The following is a 20,516-nucleotide window of genomic DNA, read 5'->3' as shown; positions in this document are numbered from 1 at the left end:
CAATACTATCAGGCCAGAGTCTGAGCTCCTCAGCCTGGGGGTCCTGAACCCTGCCCACGCCTCCTGCCTCACTTCTACTGCAGTGCCCCCAGGGCCCTGCACGTCCTAAGCCCTTGCTTGTGTTGGCCCTCTGCCCAGAAGACCTTTCCTTCTGCTCTTTGCCCGATTATCTCCTTCAGATGTCATTCTCAGCTCATGTCTCCTTCATGAAGCCCTCCCTGACCACACCCTAGGCTGAGTCAGACACCTTTTTTTGGGCTCCTGCCATCTCCTAGGCTTCCCTCCTCATCAAGTCTCTCATCGCTCTGAGCTATCACTGTCTGAGGGGCAGGGCTGGGGGGTGCCTGGGTCACCATGGCGTCACTCAGCACAGGGCAGGCCCAGAGAGGACACTAAGGGAATGTCTGCAGGGTGAAGGGATGACCTGTCCTCAGGCTCATCCAGAGACCTCAGACAGAAAGGGACAGGGAGAGGGCGGTTCTCTCCCCAATGGAAGCATCCTACTCCGGACCTCTGAACGAACCCCCACCCCCAACAGACAGAGACAAGGGCAAGGGCCCAGGCCCAAGCTTAGAAAAATAGGACTTTCTTGTTGTGCCCGGTGCCCCCAACACCCTCCCCATCAGTTTTAAAAACCGTGAGCAATTTGGTGAGTCCGAGGCCAGGTGCCACGGGGTGTCTGGGTCCTGCCACCCCGGCAGGGGGCCCCTTCTGGGCTGTAGAGGTGGGCGTGAAGCTAGGGTCCCGTGGGTTCGTGGCTGGGCCCCCACGGCTCACAGTCCAGCTGGACCACGGTGTGGGCCCTGGGTGCGGTGGGCTCAGGGGCCGGCAGGGCCGGCGTGGGGCCCAGGGCGCCGTTGGTTTGGGAGCACACGCTGCTGACAGGCGCGGAAGCCTTGGTCTTGCCGGGGGGTTGGCCGCCGTGGACCTTGTAACGCATGAGCAGCACGAAGATGAAGACCAGGACGGAGGCCACGATGACACCCCCCAGCGCGATGATCATGGTGCCGCCCAGGAAGGGCGCATGCGGGGCCCCGCAGGGCCGCAGCGCCGGCTCGGTGGAGAAGCGGTTGCAGCCCACCGGCCGTGTGGCGGTCAGCCCCGTGGCGCCATCCTCGTACACGGCGAGCACGCACAGATCGTAGGTGCGGCCTGACGCCAGGTCCGTCAACAGGAAGGAGCTGCTTTCGGCCGGGATCATTCTGGAGGGACAGGCAGGTGGGGGTCAGGTCAGCGGCTGCCCAGCACCCACCCTGCACCCTGCCCCAACCCTCCAGTCTGGAAGATCCCCTCCACCCCCTATCCAAGGCCACTGCCTCATTTCATCCTAGGCCCTGAGGTCCCTGTAACCACTGCCTGAATTCCCTTTGGTTTGATACCCTTCAGCCGCCTGACATCCCTCCATTCTGTTAGCCAGTTTTACCCCAGTCCACCTTCTCATTTTCCTGCTGCTCAAATGTCCCTTTGATCTCCCTCTGGCCTCAGTGCCTACATTCTCACCAGTGCCCGCTTCCCCTCCACTCTGCTGCCCAGTTTGCCGTGAGCCCCACTGCCTCCCAAGTGTGGTTTCATTTTATATCCGGTTGCCTGGTTCCCCTCCTGCACTGCCACCCTTCCAGCATTTTCTCCAAGCCTGCAGCCCAAGTTTCCTCTAGCCTTACTGCCCAATTTTGTTCCACTCCCCTGCCTAACTTCACTCTGGTCACCCGCCCCAACCCCCACCAGCTCACTTCCTGAATCCCCCAAGTCTATCATCCCATTTCCTGCCAGCCCACCACTGAGTTCCCTCCAGCCAGACATCTCTTCAACTCTGTGCCCAGTTTTGTTTTTAAAAAAATTTTTTTGATGTGGATCATTTTAAAAGTCTTTACTGAATTTGTAACAATACTGTTTCTGTGTTTTGTTTTGTTTTTTTTTTTGGCCCAGAGGCATGTGGGATCTCAGCTTGCAGACCAGGAATCTAACTTGCACCCCTTGCTTGGGAAGGTGAAGTCTTAACCACTGGATTGCCAGGGAAGAGGCTGCCTGGTATTCCTCTAACCTGATGCCCATTTCCTACTGCTAGCCCCCTCCCCCATCCAATTTCCCTCTAATCCCACCTCCACATCTCCCTCTAGGCCTTCACCTCATTTCTCTCTGTCCCTCTGACTTTCCTCCATCCGGGGCTTGGTTGCACTTTCCCAGCTGCCTGACTTTCCTCCAGTGGAAAGCTAGAATTCTCTCTAATCTAACCGCCTGAATCCCCCATTGTGCTGATGCCCGATTTCCTTCTAACCTGCCAATGAAGGTCCCCTGAGCCTCGCTGCCGTATTATTATTGCTGTAGCCGTAGCCTGCTTGCCAGAGAGCCCTGTCATCTGACTCCGTTTTCATTAAACTGATGCGCCTCAGTCATCGCTGCTGAGTTCTTTTCCTCCCTGTTGCCTTATTTCGTTCCAGTTCTGTCTCCTGATTCTCTTTTATCTCTCTGGCCTGGTTTCAATTTATCCTTATCTTTTCCATTTCCTTTTATCTTTAGTACCCAATTTCACTATATTTCCTTTTGTAGCAGGGCGCACTGTTGGAGATTTAACTTGTTTTATAATCCCTGTTTTATTCTTCAGTGGCTTTAATGAGGGAACTCTGTGATTGTCTCTAGGAGGGTGATGGTCTAGGAAAGCATTTGTCCCATCCTCCCCAACCCACCCAGCAAGGTGGATGGGACTTGTGTGATTTTCAGGTGTGAGCCCTCTGTGGAATCGACTGACGATGGCCATCTTCGAAATGGAATGGAGAAAAGCTTGTTAGATTTCCAGGACTGACTGAGAAAGAAATCAAGTGATTACCTTTGGAGGTTTTGGCTTGTGGGGAGGCAAAGGGAACCCAGATACTGGGTTTACAAGGCATGGACCCCAGACCTTGGGAGGCCCACTCCTCTGCAGCCGGGTGTCAGGGGCGGTACCCCTGGGCCAGCCTGACAGTGAGGACAGGGAGCCATCCCCAGCCATCCATGCAAAGCTGGATTGGGTCAGACATGTCAGCTGCACCTGGGTTACAGCCACCATCAGTGACCACATGTGGCCACAGTGGACGTTCCAACCTTGCCTGGATGACTGTCATGGTAACCCACTCTTGGAGTGTGTCAGCCCAGGTTTTGTTTGCAGCAAGAGAAGGGAGAAGGGAGTAGGGAGTCCCTAGCAATGGCAGACTAAACAGTCCTGTTCACCTAGCAGTGGTGGAGCTTGAGCTAGCTTGAATATGATTCGAAAAAAAAAAACCCAAAGCTGAGATGTCACCATGTTAGAACTCCAAACACGTGGAGCAGGTCACACTGTACAAACCCAAAGCCTAATCTCTATATAACCTCCTCCCCCATTTTCCTTTTAACCTCTGGTCTGAGTTCCTTTGCAGGCTTTCCAGGTGGTTCAGTGGGTAAAGAATCCACCTGCAATGCAGAAGATGCAGGTTCGATCCCTGGGTCGAGAAGATCCCTTGGAAGAGGGCATGGAAACCTATTCCAGTATTCTTTCCTGGAAAATCCCATGGGCAGAGGAGCCTGGCGGGCTACAGTCCATAGGGCTGCAACGAGTCAGACACGACTGAAGTGACTGAGCATGCACTGAGTTCCTTTGCAGCTGGGCTGCCTCAATCCATTTCCCCCATGATCCCTGGACCCTCCTGCTTGACCTCTTTTTCTTCCTGCAGCTTGACTTGAATCTAGCTGTCATCTGGAAATACTTAGTTCTTTTTACTACTTAAATCTGCTCATATCCCTTCAACCTTGCCTCCCCAGCTGCCTAGTTAAACTTCTATTTTTTTTTTTTTCTGGCCACGCCTTGCAGCATGCAGGATCTATCTTAGTTCCCCAACCAGGGATCGAACCCATGCTCCATGTAGTGAAAGCACAGCACCCTAACCACTGGGCCACCAGGGAAGTGCTGATTATGTTTTATTCTTGCTGCCGGATTTCCTTTTTCTGTCTGTTGCTGTTTACTTTTGCTGCCTTCTTTCTTTTTACCACTGCTGCCACATTCCTTTTGCCTTCTCTGCCTGATTTCCTTTGTAACCCTGCAGCTTCACTTCCAGTGCTGCAGCCTGGGATATCAGTAGGTGTTCCTCCAGCCCTCCCTCCACCTCGCTCCCCCACCCGAACTGCCCGCCGCCTGGACCTTGCACCTGTACACGAGGATGTCGTCGGCTGAGCTGTTGTACTGGATCTGGTACATGCGGATGCCCGGGATAGGCCGCTGATCTGGCCACTGGACGAGAGCCGCTGTGGCGCCATGCTCCGTCACCTGGACACCACGGTCAGTAGGGGCCCCGGCCTCAGCTGCCTTGGCAGAGGCAGAGGCAGAAGCGGCAGAGGGCGGAGTGAGGGCATCAGGCTCCCCGTCCCGCGGGGGGTCACAGCTGGTGCTGTTGGCTAGCTGAGGGGGCGGTGGGGGACCCACAGTCAGCTCAACAGCGGCCGTGGCCTCGCCAGCTGCGTTAGCTGCGATGCACGTGAAGATGCCGCCATCTCCCGGCTCGGTGGCCAGCAGCTCCAGTGTCCCGTTGGGGAAGGCGCGCGCTCGGCTGGAGTTGCCCAGCAGCCGGCCCTGGGGTGACACCCACCGCACGCGGGGCTCAGGGTCCCCCACCGCCCGGCAGCGCAGGGCGGCCGGCCGACCAGCAGGCACGGCCAGGGGCGGCGAGCGGTGGGTCACCACGGGGGGCTCGCACACAAACTCCTCCTCGCCCACTGCCCAGAAGTAGCGGCCGCCCAGGGCCGGAGGGGAGGCGCAGGCCTCCAGGTCGTCCTCCCGCGCCAGCCGCCGCAGCCACACCAGCTCGCAGTTGCAGTGCAGGGGGTTGCCGCCAAAGGCCAGCACCAAGGCGGAAGCGGGCGAGCCGCGGGGCCGGGCCAGCAGCGGCAGGCGGGAGAAGAGCGGGTCCGGCGGGATGGTGGTCAGGCGGTTGGAGGTCATGTCCAGCCGCGCCAGCTTGTGCAGGCGGGAAAAGGCGCCGGCGGGCACGGAAGCCAGCAGGTTGTGGTCGAGGCCCAGTGTGTTGACGTTGCCTAGGCGGCCCAGCGCCTCCCAGGGCAGCTGTTCCAGGTTGTTGTAGGAGAGGTCGAGGTCCTCCAGCGTCTCGGCGCAGTCGTCCAGGGCCCCGGCCGCCAGGGCCGCCAGCTGGTTGTTGCTCAGGATGAGGTGGCGCAGGTTGACCAGGCCGCGCAGCTGCCCCTCGCCCAGCGAGGTCAGCCGGTTGCCATCCAGGTGCAGCGCGCGCAGGGCGCGCAGGTCTGAAAAGGCGCCGGCGGCCACGTGGCGGATGGTATTGCGGGACAAGCTTAGGTGCAGCAGGCCCGTCATGTTGGCCAGGTCCCGGCGCCGCACAGTCGCGATGAAATTGTCCGCCAGGCGCAGCTCGGCCGCCCGACGGTCCAGCGAGGGTGGCACGAAAAGGAGGCCTGCCCCGGGGCACAGCACGCTTAGGGGCAGGGACTGTGTCTGGCAGCGGCAGCGCCGGGGACACGGGCTGGGTGAGGCTGGCTGGGGTGGAGATGAGGCGGGGGCCAGCGGCAGCAGGCAGAGGAGCAGCGGGAGGACGGCCATCGCGGGCAGGGGCGGCCTGCTGGGAAGAGGAGGGGTCGTTAGCGCAGGCTGAGGCCAGAAGAGGGGTGCTGGAGGGGGTCGGGGTGGTTTGGGACCAGAAGAGAGGGTCACAGCGGGCTGAGAGCAGAGAACTTGATCAATGATGGCCAGAGAGGAGTGGTGAGACAGACCAGAAGCCAGAGAAGATGGTTAAAGACTCAGAGAGGTGTGTCACGAGGGAAGAGAGGGAAAAGAACAAAGAAAGTCAGAGGGAAGAGAGGTGATTAGAAACGAGACAGGCAGAGAACAGCAGCAGTGATCAGGGTGGGGAGAAGGTAAGCCAGAGAGCTTTAGATGTGCTCAAAGAGAGATACTCAGAGATGGCCAAAGAGAGAAGAGGTGGTCAGGGCAGTGGGAATGATTAGGAGTAGCCAGACAGGACCAGATGAGAGAGGTTGTTAGAGATGGTCACGAAGATGAGGAGTGGCCAAAGAGAGGGGAAGTGGCAGGGAGGGCCAGATTCAGGAGAGATGGTCAAAGATGGTCTGAAATGGTCAAAAGGCAGAGAGGCGGTCAGAGAGAGGAGGAGGGGACAGACATGTCAGAGACAGCTGGAGACGGGACAGCTGGTGAGATTGATGGGTGTGGGGAGAGGGCACCAGCGAGAGGAAGGGCAGTCAGAGATGTTAGCAATGATCAGAGAGCATCAATGAGCAAGAGAGACTGAGAGAAGAGAGGTGGTCAGTGACGGCCAGGATGGTCGGAGACTGGCAGCTGGAGTCAGGAGTGTGTAGAGGGCAAGAGAGACAGTGAAAGATGGTTAGACAGAGGAAAAGGTGGGTAGAAGGAGTCAGAGAGGAGAGACAGAAGATAGAAAGAGAGGGTGAAAGATGGTCAGGGACAGTCACGGGTCAAGGCTTGGAGTCAGGGGTAGACACGGGTAAGAGAGCTGCTGAAAGATGATTAGAGAGAGGTACTACAGACAGATGTCAAGGGTGGTCATTGAGTGAAACAGTAGACAGAGGTGGCTGGAGAGAGATGCTGTGGACAGGGGTGTTAAAAGGCGATGATCAAAGACAGCAGGGGCAGACTGAGATGGTCACTTGAGAGGAGTGGGGGCTAGAGGTAGCCAGGGAGAAAAGCCACTGGACATAAGTGTCAAAGATGATCAGAGAGACAAGAGGTGAATAGAGATGGTCAGTGAGAGGAAGAGATGGAGAAAGGAGATTGGAGAGTGGAGTGGTGGACACGAGAGGCAGCTGGAGATGATCAAATAAGACAGATGGTAGGAAGAAGCTGGAGAGCCTGAGCAGGGGAGGGGGAGGGGGGCAGTCACAGACCTGGAGATGCCATCAGCTGGGGATGAGGAGGTCAGAGAGGGGCAGGGCTGGCCAAATGTCCACAGTGTTCGAGGCAGACTCTTGTGAAGGGACATCTGTTCCCTGGGGAAATTCCAAGGGTGCCCAGGGGGACATGGTCCTCCTTACCTCCACCCCCAGCGATGAAGTTCCTCCCAAGTCCCTCCCCACCACAGGGTCTCCCAGTAGCCTTACCTGAGCTGGAAGCTGCCCCAGGGAGCAAGAATCCTCAAGCTCCGAGGGGTCAGGGGTCAGGGCTCTGGAGGGGGTGCCTGGTCATGCCTTCCCTGCTCCCAAAGCCTCTGTCTGTTACGTCTCTGCTCAGATTTATGGCCAGAGTCTCTAGACTTTGATACTTAGGGTCTTAGATCTCCAAATATTGGGCCTCTTAAGGGCCCAATTTTAGGGACCCAGGCCCCAATTTGGGTTGCCCGGAGTCACCGTCTCCCAGCTCCTGTCTTGGGATGCTAAACAGACAGCTGGAGAGTCTAAGATCTGACTCCCAAGCCCAATCTTGGGATTTGATGCTAGGGTTCTGGGTTTAGATATTGGGGCACTGAGTCAAGATTCTCCCCAAATTTCAGCATTCAGCTTAGCAGCAAGGATTTCAGGCCCATGAGTTTGGGCCCTTTGCAATGCCAGGGTTCAGATCTTGGACTCTGAGGCCTAAATTTCAGGGTTCGAGTCTCAAATAGTAGGCTCCAGGGTGTAGAAATGAGAATCCAGTCCCAGATTTGAAGGTCCCAGGCATAGAACTCAAAGCTCAGCTCCAAATTTGGGGATTCAGATGCCAAATCTCGAGGTTAAGACTCCAAATATTGGGGTGCACATTCCAGTTCTTGGGGTTCCAGCTCCAAATCCTGGGGTCCCAGGGACTGATGTTGCGATTTCAGCCCCAAATACTGCTGTTCAAGCTCCAGATCTTAGGGTCCCAGCCCCAAATCAGGCTCCGAGGCTCAGGTTTCCAGACCTCTGGATCCAATCTTGGGGTGCAGGCTCCCCAATTTCGGGTTGCGGGTCCTGGTTGTGGGGCGGCGGCGTCTCCTCTCGCTTCGCGGGATGCAGCGGGGGCTGGTCCAGAGGGAGGGGGGCGGCTGCGGTAGGGGGGGAGCGGCCAGGCAGACCCGGGGGCCGGGGTGGGGCGAGGCCTGGGCGCGGACAGACGGACAGACAGGGACACGCGGGGTGGGGGCACCGCAGCAAAGGCCGGAACGCAGGGGGGAGGGGCCGCACTCAGAGACCCCTCCCCCGCCGGGGCCGGGGCGGGGGCCGGGCGGGGGCCGGGCAGGCGGGCCGGGTCCGGGCGCTCTCGCGGCCTCCTCGCCGGGAACCCAGGGCCGTGCGCGCGCCCGCGCTTAAAGGCGCAGGTCCCCCGCGCGCCCGCGCTTAAAGGTGTAGGCAGGTCCCCTCTCTCAAAGGCGCGCCCCTAGCCCCACCTTTCATGGAGTCGTCCTGGCTTTCCTATGGGAGAGAGAATCCTTGGATACAGAGTCAGGAAGACAGAGAGGGACATAGAGACTGAAACCGAGAGACATACAGAGACAGAGAAAGACAGAGCAGAAAGATAGGCAGGCTTAGATTGAGGGACAGAGAGGAGCAGAATCAGAGAGGCAGGGACAGAGAGATAGGAAAAGACACACATATTCAAGGAGAGATGGAGATACAGAGACAGTGAGTGACCCAGAAAGAGAAAAAAGAGACGAGAGACAGTACAAGTTAGAGATAGGCAAAGAGACATAGAGATAGTCAAAGAGACAGAGCCTGAAGGAGAGAGAGAGAGACAGCGACAGACTGAGCTGGGCAGCTCAGCTGTGAGGGGGTGTGTGTGTGTGTGTGTGTGTGTGTGTGTATCTGTGTGTGTCCAGCTCTCACTCGCAGCCTTGAATGTGATTCTCTATCCCAGAGCCCTTTGCCCCCCAAGCCTGTCCCCTTCTGCCTTCCTGTCTCAGCATCACCTCTCTGGGATGTCCTTTAGGTGGAATTTCCTTGCTTGGGCCCTGCCTGTATCAAGCCTGATCTTTCAGGCCAGTGTGGAGACTCTGCTCTGTCCCAAGGCTCTTTGCATTGGTTGCAAGGGGAAAACTTGGCTCTGGAAGTACAGCTAGATGTCAAGTCACACTGGCCAGATATCCCATGGAGGAAGGAGAAGATAGGAATTGGAACAGAGGCAGGGGGCCAGCCAGGTTGACCCAGAAAAGTCTATCCACTGCCTCCCCCCTCCTCAACTCAGGTCCACTGCCCCGCAGAATATCCTGCTAGAATCGTACTAACACATGACTCACCAGGAGTGGTGTCTGCCTGTGCTGATGCTCGCAGAGGATAGTGGAGGAGAGGATGAGGGTGGGGGGATCCCACGTGTTTCCTGGCAGATGGTGTTGCGGGAAGAGGAATGTGGGCCGTGGTCTACAAGCCTGGCCTCGGAACTTGGTTATAGCAACCTGGGGACCTAATCTTTTGGGAGCCCTGGTCCAAGGAGGACACACCCTTGGCTCATGGTCATCGCCCTACCCTGGGGGAACCTGATCACAAACCCTCCCCCCCACCCCAGAATCCCCCATCTGAGTGGAGGAGTAAAGTAACCCTGTTGGGGGCGGGGGCATGAATGCACATCCACCCTGGCATCACTAGCTCTGCTGAAGGTTTCAGAACAGACTTTTGGCTCCTTCCACTTGTGTGTATTGAAAAATTGCAGCTAAAATTAACTCAGCTCTAGGGCCCGCCTTTCCCGATCATTAGCAAAGTTCATCAGTGTTCCTGGCCCAGTACAACAGATACTGGTTTCTCAGACACTCAGGAAAAGGATGAGAAGTTTCAGAGATGCTATAGCAGTGGCGGAGGTGGGGGAACAGAGGAAAATACCTGGAGAGTGAAACTGATCTTCCCCACCCAGGGATCAAACCAAAGTCCCTTCCATTGCAGGCGGATTCTTTACCAACGGAGCCACCAGGGAAGCCTCAAGATACCTGGAGACAATCCCAAACAGACTGGGATCAGAATTCAGTGGAACTGGCTGATTTTGGGTGTGGCCCCGGGAAATGCGCAAGTGGGGAGGGAAAGAGTGAGGCAGAGGAGGGACCAAGTAAATAGAAGGTGCGGACAAGGAGTAGGTTACCCTTTTGGGCAACTGGGGCTTGATTCTGCTGGGGAACATTAAGGAACCTTTTAGAACACATCAGAAGTGTTGTTCCTTCCCTTCCTTCCCTGATGCAGAGTTCAGAGAGCCTGGGGCATTTATCCACAGTCTTGCTTTCTTTGATGATGACTGTTCCTTGGTGAGAGGGGGTGGTATTGAAAGCCATCTGAGATCAGAGGGGGCTGCCTTGCATGATCTAGATCCGAGGTCCTCACATTTCAGCCTTATCAGAATCACCTAGAGGATGTGTTATCCAGAGATCTTCAGGTCCCAGTTCCAGAGTTTCTGATTTGCATTTCTACCTTCCAGGCTGGTGGTAATGCTGCTGGCCCAGGGACCACACTCAGAGAAGCACTGGGCTAAACCAGGAACATCTGCAATGTGTGTGGTCCTGGCCACCACACTGTGCCAAAACCTGGTGGATTGAGGGGACATAGCAGTGCCATATGTTGGGGGACATAGTGCCAAAGAAGCTAACATGTTTAGAGGCATAAAGAGAGACTTGGCAACAGAGAAAGAAAGAGGCAAAGATGCTAGTTCAACATTTACTTTGGGTTTCTGGGCATGGTTGTGCACTTGATGACACTGCAGTAAAAGTGTTACCAAGACAGTGTCAGGTCCTGCTTCACTGAGCTCACACTCTAACAGGGAGAAAGACAGCCTGGGGTGGTTGGGGCTGGCATGGGGGAAGCTTGGGCTAGAAAGACTGGGACTAGACACAGCGGTCAGAGTATGACAGAAGCACAGGGCAAAATAATAAGGGCTTTGATGACAAAGCACAGGGCCGGGTGGAGGAACCGGAGGGTATTCTGATGGAGGAAATGGAGGGTGTGCATCTTAGAGGCAGAGTGCAGCCTTTTCCTCCACCTTCCCACCCTCCAGGAGTCAGGAGGACTTCCTGGAGGAAGAGACCTTTATACTGCGATTGAAGGATAAGTAACAAATGAAGCAGGTGGCCAAAGGGACCCCTATGCTGTTTGTATGCCCTTAGGCCATAGCATGTGCAGGCTGGGGGGAGTTCGTTTCTGAATAGTTCCGTGCGTGTGTCTGCATGTGCTGTAATCCCTCATTAGCTCCTGGAAGGAGATCCTGGTGGGATGGTTGTTTGGGGGACTCCGCTTAATTGCTGCATTTACTTAATTGCAACATCTGGAGAAGGGGACCGAAGCATCGGAAACAGCCACAGCAGGAAGAATGAGGTTAAACTGCCTGAGAGCTGAGGGAGCCTTGGGAGGAAGGGAACTGCTCATATCCACACACACAGTCTATCCAAAAATACACATCCATACTCACAATGCACATCACATCCTCAGAGGCTCACCAGCACACACACGGATACAGAAGGCACACGGAACACACATCACGTCCAAATAGAGACTTATACAAGTTGGGCTTCCCCAGTGGCTCAGTTGGTAAAAAAAAAAATCCCACCTGCCAATGCAGGAGACACAAGAGCCGCAGGTTCGATCACTGGGTTGGGAAGATCCCCTGGAGAAGGAAATGGCAACCTGCTCCAGTATTCTTGCCTGGGAAATTCCATGGACAGAGGAGCCTGGTGGGCTACAATCCTTGGAGTCACAAAGAGTCGGACATGAATGGGGACGCACACATGCAGCGGGGTTGGGGGGCACACACATACATACTTAGACACACTTCCAAAACACACACACAGGCTCACATTCAGACATAAGTCACATGTGCAGAATCACACTTGGCACACAGATTCTCTCTTGTACACGTGTGTGAGCCACATTCCCACACATAGACACAAGGAATATTCTGAGAGTCACATCAGACGTCTACACAGGATGGACACAACACGTGCACATACATGTACATTGAAATCAACAGATTCAGTCTATCTGCCAAAAAAGGGTGGCTTTTTAAATAAACTGAGGCCCCTTCCAAGTCAGGGGGTTGTTAGAGCAAGAAGGGACGGAGATGGTATATCTCCTTATCCTCAACTAGTACCTACCAACTCTTCATGCAACACAAGTCCAGCCAATGGGGATTCATTGAAATTAGCTCAGCTTTGTAATTAGCACATGAATCAGCGCTGAGGACTAGGGACTCACTTTAAAAAGATCATGTCTGAATGTGCACCCCCAAATGGAGAGGGGCCAGGAGATGAGTACATCTTCTCCACCCACCCCCTGTACATACACACTAACCACCCTAAATCAGACTGATGGGTCCCAGTCAAGCACTGACTTCTACATGGTAACCATGAGACCCTGTATTGAGGTTCCGCTGAACTATGGTAGAAGACAGAATACAGCTTTCAGGGACTGTTTTAATGACTTCCAGCTATCAACATGGAAAAAGACTTCTGTAAAAACATGGGGGAAAGTTTACATTTGTACCAAGAATCGAGGGAAATATGTTGAAAACTTTTAGCCAGCAAACGTAGAGACTCAGGGCCATTGTAGAGACCTGTTCTGTGAAATCCTGAAAACCACAGTTAGGGATTTGAGACTCAGTTTACAGAATGACAGGAGGGCTCAAGCTTTATTGATATCTGGGGACCAGAAAGGAAGGAGCAGTGTATTAGTGAATGTAATGCCAACTGCTGTAACAAACAACCCCCTGAATTTCAGTGACTTCATACAATAGTTTCTTTCTTGCCAGAGGTGTCTTGCCACAGGTAGCCAGCTATCCTCCAGTCAGTCAGTTAGTTAGTTCAGTTGCTCAGTCGTGTCCAACTATTTGTGACCCCATGGACTGCAGCACGCCAGGCCACCCTGTCCATCACCAACTCCCGGAGTTTACTCAGACTCTTGTCCATTGAGTCGGTGATGCCATCCAACCACCTCATCCTCTCTCGTCCCCTCCTCCTCCAGCCTTCATCTGCTGATAAACAAACCAGTTGTTTATCTTGCACCTCTGTTATTTCCTGGGGCTCAGAATTACCTGCTTTCACCAGGTGGCACTAGTGGTAAAGAACCCGCCTGCCAATGCAGAAGACATGGGTTCCATCCCTGGGTCAGGAAGATCCTCTGGAGAAAGAAATGGCAACCCATTCTAGTATTCTTGCCTGGAGAATCCCATGGACAGAGGGGCCAGGTGGCTATAGTCCATGGGGTCTCAAAGAGTTGGACAGCACTGAAGTGACTTAGCATGCATGCACGCACCTGGTAAATGGGAGCAGACAGGGTGGAGAAGGTGGTGAGTTTCTTTAAAAACCATGGTCCAGAAATGACCTTCCACAAACTTCCCTCTTGCCCATATTTTATTGGAGAGATGCAATGGGGCTGGGAACATATTTCCAGGCTGGAGAGCTCCTCCCCCACCCAGTCACAGTTATACAGAGTATGGATTTAATGGGCCCAACATCAACCACAACCAGAGCCACAACTTCAGGGGGCTGTGGAATCTTCTTCCATCCACTACAACGAATCCTGCTCCAGACGATGTTCCCAGCCCCACCCTGACTACCCTCCCACCCACCTACCCTGGTCCTCTGCTTTTGGGGTGGGTGACCACAAATTTGACTCTTTTAAGAGTGAAGAGAATCTGGCTTGACTTGATAAATGTTTAGATCACTGCAAAAGTTTAATGGTGAGTTTAATGCTCTTTCTCCAAGCATTTATTGAGCTGTTACTGTGTGCCAGGACGATACTGGGAACATGCCCATGAATGAGACACAGTTAAGCCTTTGGAATTGCATCTCCTCTTTCTCAGGCAGAAAGAGAACAGATGATTTCTGAACCTGTGCTTGTCGCTGTGATATTTCACTATGAACAACATGGGAGAGAGGGGAGGGGCAAGGAAATCATCAAGTCTGTCTGCCTGTTGGTGATAGAGGGGGTAGGGTTCAGGGAAAGGATGGGGGCAACATTTGAGGGGGGAGGTTACCTGGATCAAAAGGGGTGGGGAGGGCTTTCTAGGTGTGAATAGAATCTCTGTGTGCAGACTCATGGGCTAATCAGAGACCTGTAATTCCAGCTTCTAACGCAAACCATTGCTGATTCAAGTGCTAATCAGAAATCTTATCCCTGTGAAAGCAAACCTGGGCTGATTCATGTGCTAATTATAAATCTAAGCTGATTTGTAAACTCTGTCCTGGAGCAGGATCTAAATCACAAACGGGCAGGAACTTCTGCTGACAATCATCAGCTCAAAGAGGTCTGCGTTGCTAATGGCCATCTAGAGTTGATTCGTGTGCTAATTACAATCTTGGGATAGTTTAATAGAATGATCGGAGGGTGTCAAATTCATAGCGAAGAAGAGCACAGACTCTGAAGCCTGACAGTCTGGGTTCAAATTCCATTCCTGTAAAGAGGGGGCTGATAGAACACCAAATGTCTTTGGGAGGATTAAACGAGTTAATACAAGTAAACCACTGGGAGCAATGCCTGGCACCTAAGTGCTTACTCTTTTAAGTAGTAGCTGTAACATTAATAATATACAGGCAACAGTTATTCTGATTTCATTTAATTCTTCATAGCAGGCCCCACCTCCAATCTCTTCACCACGTTCCTAAGCCCAGGTCTGAGGGCCTCACCCTGTGGAAAGGCTTCCCAGGGACCTGGGAGTCCCCAGTCCCGCCCCCGCCCCTATCCCTTTCAGCACCCTTCCCAGGTCTGGACGTCACCGCTCAATCGCCACTTGAGGGCAGCAACACACCGTCCAGCCGCTGGCGCGGTGCATTGTGAGGCGCGTAGTCTTTGGGCTGATTAAGCGGTAGCTTGGGCCCGGCATGCGAACTGCATCTCCCGGAAGGCCATGCGACACACTATGCCTCACCTTGCTTAAACCTGTAGGCGGAGATCTCGCCCTCCTCAGAGAGCGAGCCTCTAGAGCGGCGCGGGGGAATCATGGGGTGTAGGGACAGCCCGGCGCCTAGAGGAGGGATTGCTGCGCAGGCGCGGGCAGCCTGTGTCTCCTACCGGGGGCGTTAGGAAGCGGGTGACCCTATAGCCACAGACGCCGGAGCTGAAGTTGAAACAGCTGTGGAGGCTTGTTGTTCAGTCGTGTCCGACTCTTTGCGACCCCATGGACTGCAGCACGCCAGGTTTCTACGTAGTCCTGACTCGTGGAAGAGCTTAAGACCGCCTGGCTCCACCCCCCACCCCCGTTGTGTGCCCTGTAGCCTGCTCGCCCGCCTTCCTGCTCTCCTGCGTCTCCACTGTTCCTAGTATTTTCTTGGCGCTCTAGTCTTAAGAAGAAAAAATAAAATCCTTTCCTTTCTTTTACCTTTTCCTCACAGGCACACACCCCCTTAAAACACACAAACCCCTTATGGTAATGTTCAACCAAGCACAAAAATAGAAAAGTATAATGATCCTCCAGCTACCCATCACCTTTCTTCAATAATTATCAACGTATGATTTTGTTTTATTTTTTCCGCTTCCCTCCCCAGGCGAATTCATTTAAAGCAAATCCCAGACATATTATTTTATCCATAAACACTTCTGTATGTATCTCTAAAATAGAAGGTTCTTTAAAAACAACATTTTTATAACACCTAAAAATGAATAATAATTCCATCATATTATCTAATATCCAACCCATCTCCAAATTTTCCTGATCATCTTACGTCTTCTGTTTGCTTGTTCAAATCAGACTCCAAACAAGGTAGTGTATTCCATTGTGTTGACACCTCTTTAAGGCTTATTTGCTGACAGTTCCCCCTTATTCTCATCTGTTTCACAGTCTGATCTGGCAGGTTGCGCTTCTTGGTGTCCTTTAATATGTTCTGTCCCACCTATGCCGTGTAAACTGGTAAATCTAGAGGCTGGGTCAGATTCAGATTCAGTTTAGGGGTAAGTGTACTTCATGGCTTACCTGGTGGCTCAGATGGTAAACAATCCACCTGCAATGCAGGACACCTGGGTTCGATCCCTGGTTTGGGAAGATCCATGGAGAAGGAAATGGCAACCCACTCCAGTATTCTTGCCCAGATAATTTTATGGACAGAAGAACCTGGCAGGCTATAGTCTACCGGGTTGCAAAGGGTCGGACATAACTGAGCAACCAAGCTCAACTCCACTTCTTCCATCAGTGATCATGTGATAATGCCCGGTTGCTTCTTTTTTTGTGTGTGATGTTAGTATTCACTGCTGGGGCTGAGTGTTGTCACCCTAATCCATCCATTATAAAAGCATGGCCAAACTTCAGGAAGGAAGTGTGTCCATGCTCTCCCTTCCAGCTCTCTCCGGCTGTTTCACAAATGTGGTCTATTGCTAAAGCTCTTCTTTGTTGCTAAACTCAGGAAGTAATCCTCCATCCTCAACTCGCTGGTCCTGTAATAAGTGGCTATTGAGAGCTTGTGCCTGCGAGCATGCGGGACACACAGTAAGTCACTACAGTTGTGTTCAACTCTTTGCGACCCGCCAGGTTCCTCTGCCCGTGGGATTCTCCAGGCGAGAATACTGGGGTGGGTTACCATACTCTCCTCCAGGGGCTCTTTTTGACCTAGGGCTCGAACCCACGTCTCTTATGTGTCTCTGATGCAGGTTCTTTACTGCTAGTGCCACCTGGGAAGCCCTTTTGAGAGCTTAACTAGTCCTAATTGAGATGTGTGCTGTACGTATAAAATACACACTGGGATTTCAAAGAGTACCAAAAAAAAAGAATTTAATGATGAGAAGCCCATGCTCTGCAACAAAGAGTAGGCCCTGCTCACAAGTAGAGAAAGCCTATGTGCAGCACTGAAGACCTGGTGCAACCAAAATAAATAAGTAAATAATTTTTTTTTAAAGAATGTAAAATATCTCAAGACTTTTAAAAATATGGATAATGTTGAAATGATAGTCTTTGGTATATAGTAACAATAAAATACATGTGTGAGCTATCTTATTAAAAATTACTTTCACCTGTTGCTTTTTACCTTTTAAATGTGGCTACTAGAAATGTTAAAATCACATATGTGGCTACGAGTTATATTTCTAGCAGAAGGTGTTGTTCCAGAACAGTGGTTTTCAAAGTGTGATCTTTGGATCAGCAGCGTCAGCATCAACATCATATGACAACATGTTAGAAATGCAAATTCTATGTTGCACTGGGCCTACTGAACCCAAGTCTCCGGGGACTGGGGCCCAGCAGTCTGCATTTGATTAAGTCCTCCAGATCATTCGTGTCTGAAAACTCCCCTCCCGGTTTGTGTGACACAGGACCCTCCCAAACCCACCTACTTCTCACCCTTCACTGCTAACACCTTGGTCTGAGCATCTCTTGGTTCTACCTGGACCCCTGCAGTCGCTTGCAAATTGGTTTCCCAGCATCTAATCTTGTGCCCTACTTGTAGCCCTCACACTCCCATTTTGGGCCTCCTCCAAAAACATAAATCAGATCACATTACTTCCTTTCTTAAAAACTTCCAATGGCTTCCTATTGCACTTTAGAGTAAAATCCAAAGCCTTTCCTGTGGCTCCTGCAGCCTCCCCATCTTCACATAGACCCCCTGACTCCACCTTCGCTCTTTCTGCCCCAGCCTTGCCATCTTTCCTGCTATTGCTCACACACTCGCAGCTCCTCCCTGCCTCAGGGAATTTGTGATGGCCATTCCCTCTTCTAAGAATGTGGTTCTTTGTAGGACTGGCTTGCTCTTCCTTTGGGCCTCAGCTTAGATGCCCCCACCTCAATTGTCACTAAAACCAAGCCCATATCCATATTCACACAATGTCACCCACCTTTCATTCTCTGCATGGTACTATATAACACACACTGTTCTTGTCATTTGTCTGTTTCTCCCACTATCAGGTATGCCTACAAGGGCAGGAACTCGTCTCTCAAGCTCACCACTTTGACCCCAGCTCCTCCCACAGGGCCTGCACACAATAGGTGCTTTTAAAAAGTCTGTTCATTGACCCAGCATGTGAACTGCTGCAGCTGCTCCTCTTTAGTCTCTCTCGCTGCCTCCATCCACTCTGAAGCCAGAGGTCCATTGCCATCCATGGTGTTTGAACTCTTGGAACCTTCCCCATGACCTCCTCATTTCTGGCTTCTGCCACACTGGGATATCTGACAACACAGAGCCCACTTTCTGATTTGGGATCGGCAGCCTGGAGCTGCTATGCCTGTGAGGGCTTGATGAGGATACAGACACCACTTCAGTGTTAGAACAGAGGGGTGTTAACACATCGGGGTGGTTATGCAGTGGATAGAGGAGCTGAGGAGCCAACAAGAGCCAGTGAAGCCAGTGGAAATTAACAGCAGTGGGAAGCCACCACTGCTCCAGGCTGGAGGAATAAAGCGAGGAGGTGGGGTCCCCAGGGCCTGGAGACAAAGTTACCTGATGGAAGTTGGAAACCCAGTGGGATTGTCTAGCTGGCTGGAGTGGTGGAGGGGGCAGAGCCACAGGGAGAGAGGCGGGCTTACCAGGCACGGGGAGGATTGCCCTGGCCTCTTCCTCCTCTCTTCCAGGCTCCTGCCACTGCTTTGCAGTGGCGGAACCCAAGGTAAATCCAGATGAAGGGGAGATGAACTGTGGCCTGGGATGCAGCAGGAGGGCGAGGAACAGATCGGGGCAAATACAGCCCAAAGTAGCACAGCATGGTTTCCTCTGTGCACCAAAGAGCCCACCTGGTCATCCCACACTAGGCCTCGAATTGTTGTGTTCAGTCGCTAAGTCATATCCGACTCTTTGCAACCCCATGGACTGCAGCATGTCAGGCTTCCTGGTCCTTCACTGTCTCCCAAAGTTTGCTCAAAATAATGTCTGTTGAGTCAGTGATGCCATCCAACCATCTCCTCCTCTGACACCCACTTCTCCTCCTGCTCTTGATCTTTCCTAGCATCAAGGTCTTTTCCAATGAGCTGGCTCTTCACAGCTTACTGAATTACATCATGTGTCTGGCTGCTGTAAGATTAGGATTTTTTTTTTTATGTTTATTTATTTGACTCTGCCGGGTCTTAATTGCATGTGAGGCCTAGTTCCCTGACCAGGAATTGAACCCTGGCCCCCTGCACTGGGAGCATGGACTCTTAGCTACTGGACCACCAGGGAAGTCCCTAGGGTTAGGGTTGAGTTTGCAACCCCAGTGTTTCAGATATCTATTGCTGCATTACAAATTATCCCTAAATTAAGCAGCTAAAGATAACCATTTTCTTTTTACTCTAACTTTAAGGATCAGAAAGTTACAAAGGTTTCAGCGGGGTTGTTTTCATATGGTGTCTGTCCTATGGTTGGAGTCAGATGTTGACTGGGGTGGTCACTTGAAAACTCGACTGTCCAAGGTGGCTTACTCGCAATGTTTCTGGCTGTCATTTGAGAACTCAGTGGGCTGTTGATCAGAGAGGCTGCACATGGCCACTCCAGCATCATGATATTACTTGGGGGCAGGCTTCTTCCAGAGCATGTGTTCCAGAAGACCCAGGCAGAAACTGTATTTTTTTTTTTAATGACTTGGCATAAAAAATTCACACAGCATCACTTCTGCAGTCAAGATCCACCCAGATTCAAAATGAAGCTACATAGATCCCACCTTTTGATGAAAGGAATTGATGGCCACATCTTGCTCCAAAGAATGTTATTTGAGGCACTGATATGAGTTCTTTTCTGTCCTGACTTTAGACAGTCTCCTGAGATGAACATCTCCGTTATATTCTGGGGGCTCTGATGACTAACTACATGGCTATGTTTTCAAGCCTTATATGCAGCCCAGCCCATCTCTTGATCCATAGAATAGTTCCTAACTGGACATTCCTCCTCCCAGGTGTTGTTTCAGTTCAGTTCAGTCACCCAGTCAAGTCTGACTCTTTGCAATCCCATGGACCACAGCATGCCAGGCTTCCCTGTCCATCACCAACTCCCAGAGCTTACTCAAACTTGTGTTCATCGAGTCGGTGATGCCATCCAACCATCTCATCATCTGTCACCACCTTTTCCATCGGCCTTCAGTCTTTCCCAGCATCAGGGTCTTTTCTAAGGAGTCAGTTCTTCGCATCAGGTGGCCAAAGTACTGGAGTTTCAGCTTCAGCATCAGACCTTCCAATGAATATTCAGGACTGATTTCCTTTAGGATGGACTGGTTGGATCTCCAAAGAACTCAAAAGTCTTCTCCAACACCACAGTTCAAAAGCATCAATTCTTCAGCGCTCAGCGTTCTTTAAAGTCCAACTCTCACATCCATACATGACTACTGGAAAAACCATAGCTTTGACTAGACGGACCCTTTTTGGCAAAGTAATGTCTCTGCTTTTTAATATGCTGTATAGTTGGTCACAACTTTTCTTCCAAGGAGCAAGTGTCTTTTAATTTCATGGCTGCAGTCACCATCTCCAGTGATTTTGGAGCCCCCCAAAATAAAGTCTGTCACTGTTTCCATTGTTTCTCCATCTATTTGCCATGAAGTGATGGGACTGGATGCCATGATCTTAGTTTTCTGAATGTTGAATTTTAGGTCAACTTTTTCTTCTCCTCTTTCACTTTCATCAAGAGGCTCTTTAGTTATTTTTTGCTTTCTGCTGTAAGGGTGGTGTCATCTGCATATCTGAGGTTATTGATATTTCTCCCAGCAATCTTGAT

At 52.1% G+C, this 20,516-nt stretch overlaps 1 protein-coding gene across 1 annotated transcript; it reads right to left on the bottom strand.

Moving 5' to 3' along the window:
* Positions 1 to 729: 729 nt before the first annotated feature.
* Positions 730 to 7,582, bottom strand: LRFN3 (leucine rich repeat and fibronectin type III domain containing 3). The gene is made up of 3 exons (XM_068992652.1): positions 7,108 to 7,582; positions 4,155 to 5,594; positions 730 to 1,202 (listed from the first exon to the last, which is right to left on the bottom strand). The coding sequence occupies exons 2-3, from the start codon at positions 5,573 to 5,575 to the stop codon at positions 737 to 739; spliced, it is 1,887 nt and encodes a 628-aa protein (XP_068848753.1). The 5' UTR covers positions 5,576 to 5,594; positions 7,108 to 7,582; the 3' UTR covers positions 730 to 736.
* Positions 7,583 to 20,516: the final 12,934 nt, after the last annotated feature.

This window comes from Capricornis sumatraensis, chromosome 20 (assembly GCF_032405125.1).
Source record: "Capricornis sumatraensis isolate serow.1 chromosome 20, serow.2, whole genome shotgun sequence".
Lineage (NCBI taxonomy): Eukaryota > Metazoa > Chordata > Mammalia > Artiodactyla > Bovidae > Capricornis > Capricornis sumatraensis.
This window is presented reverse-complemented; position numbering and strand designations above follow the sequence as displayed.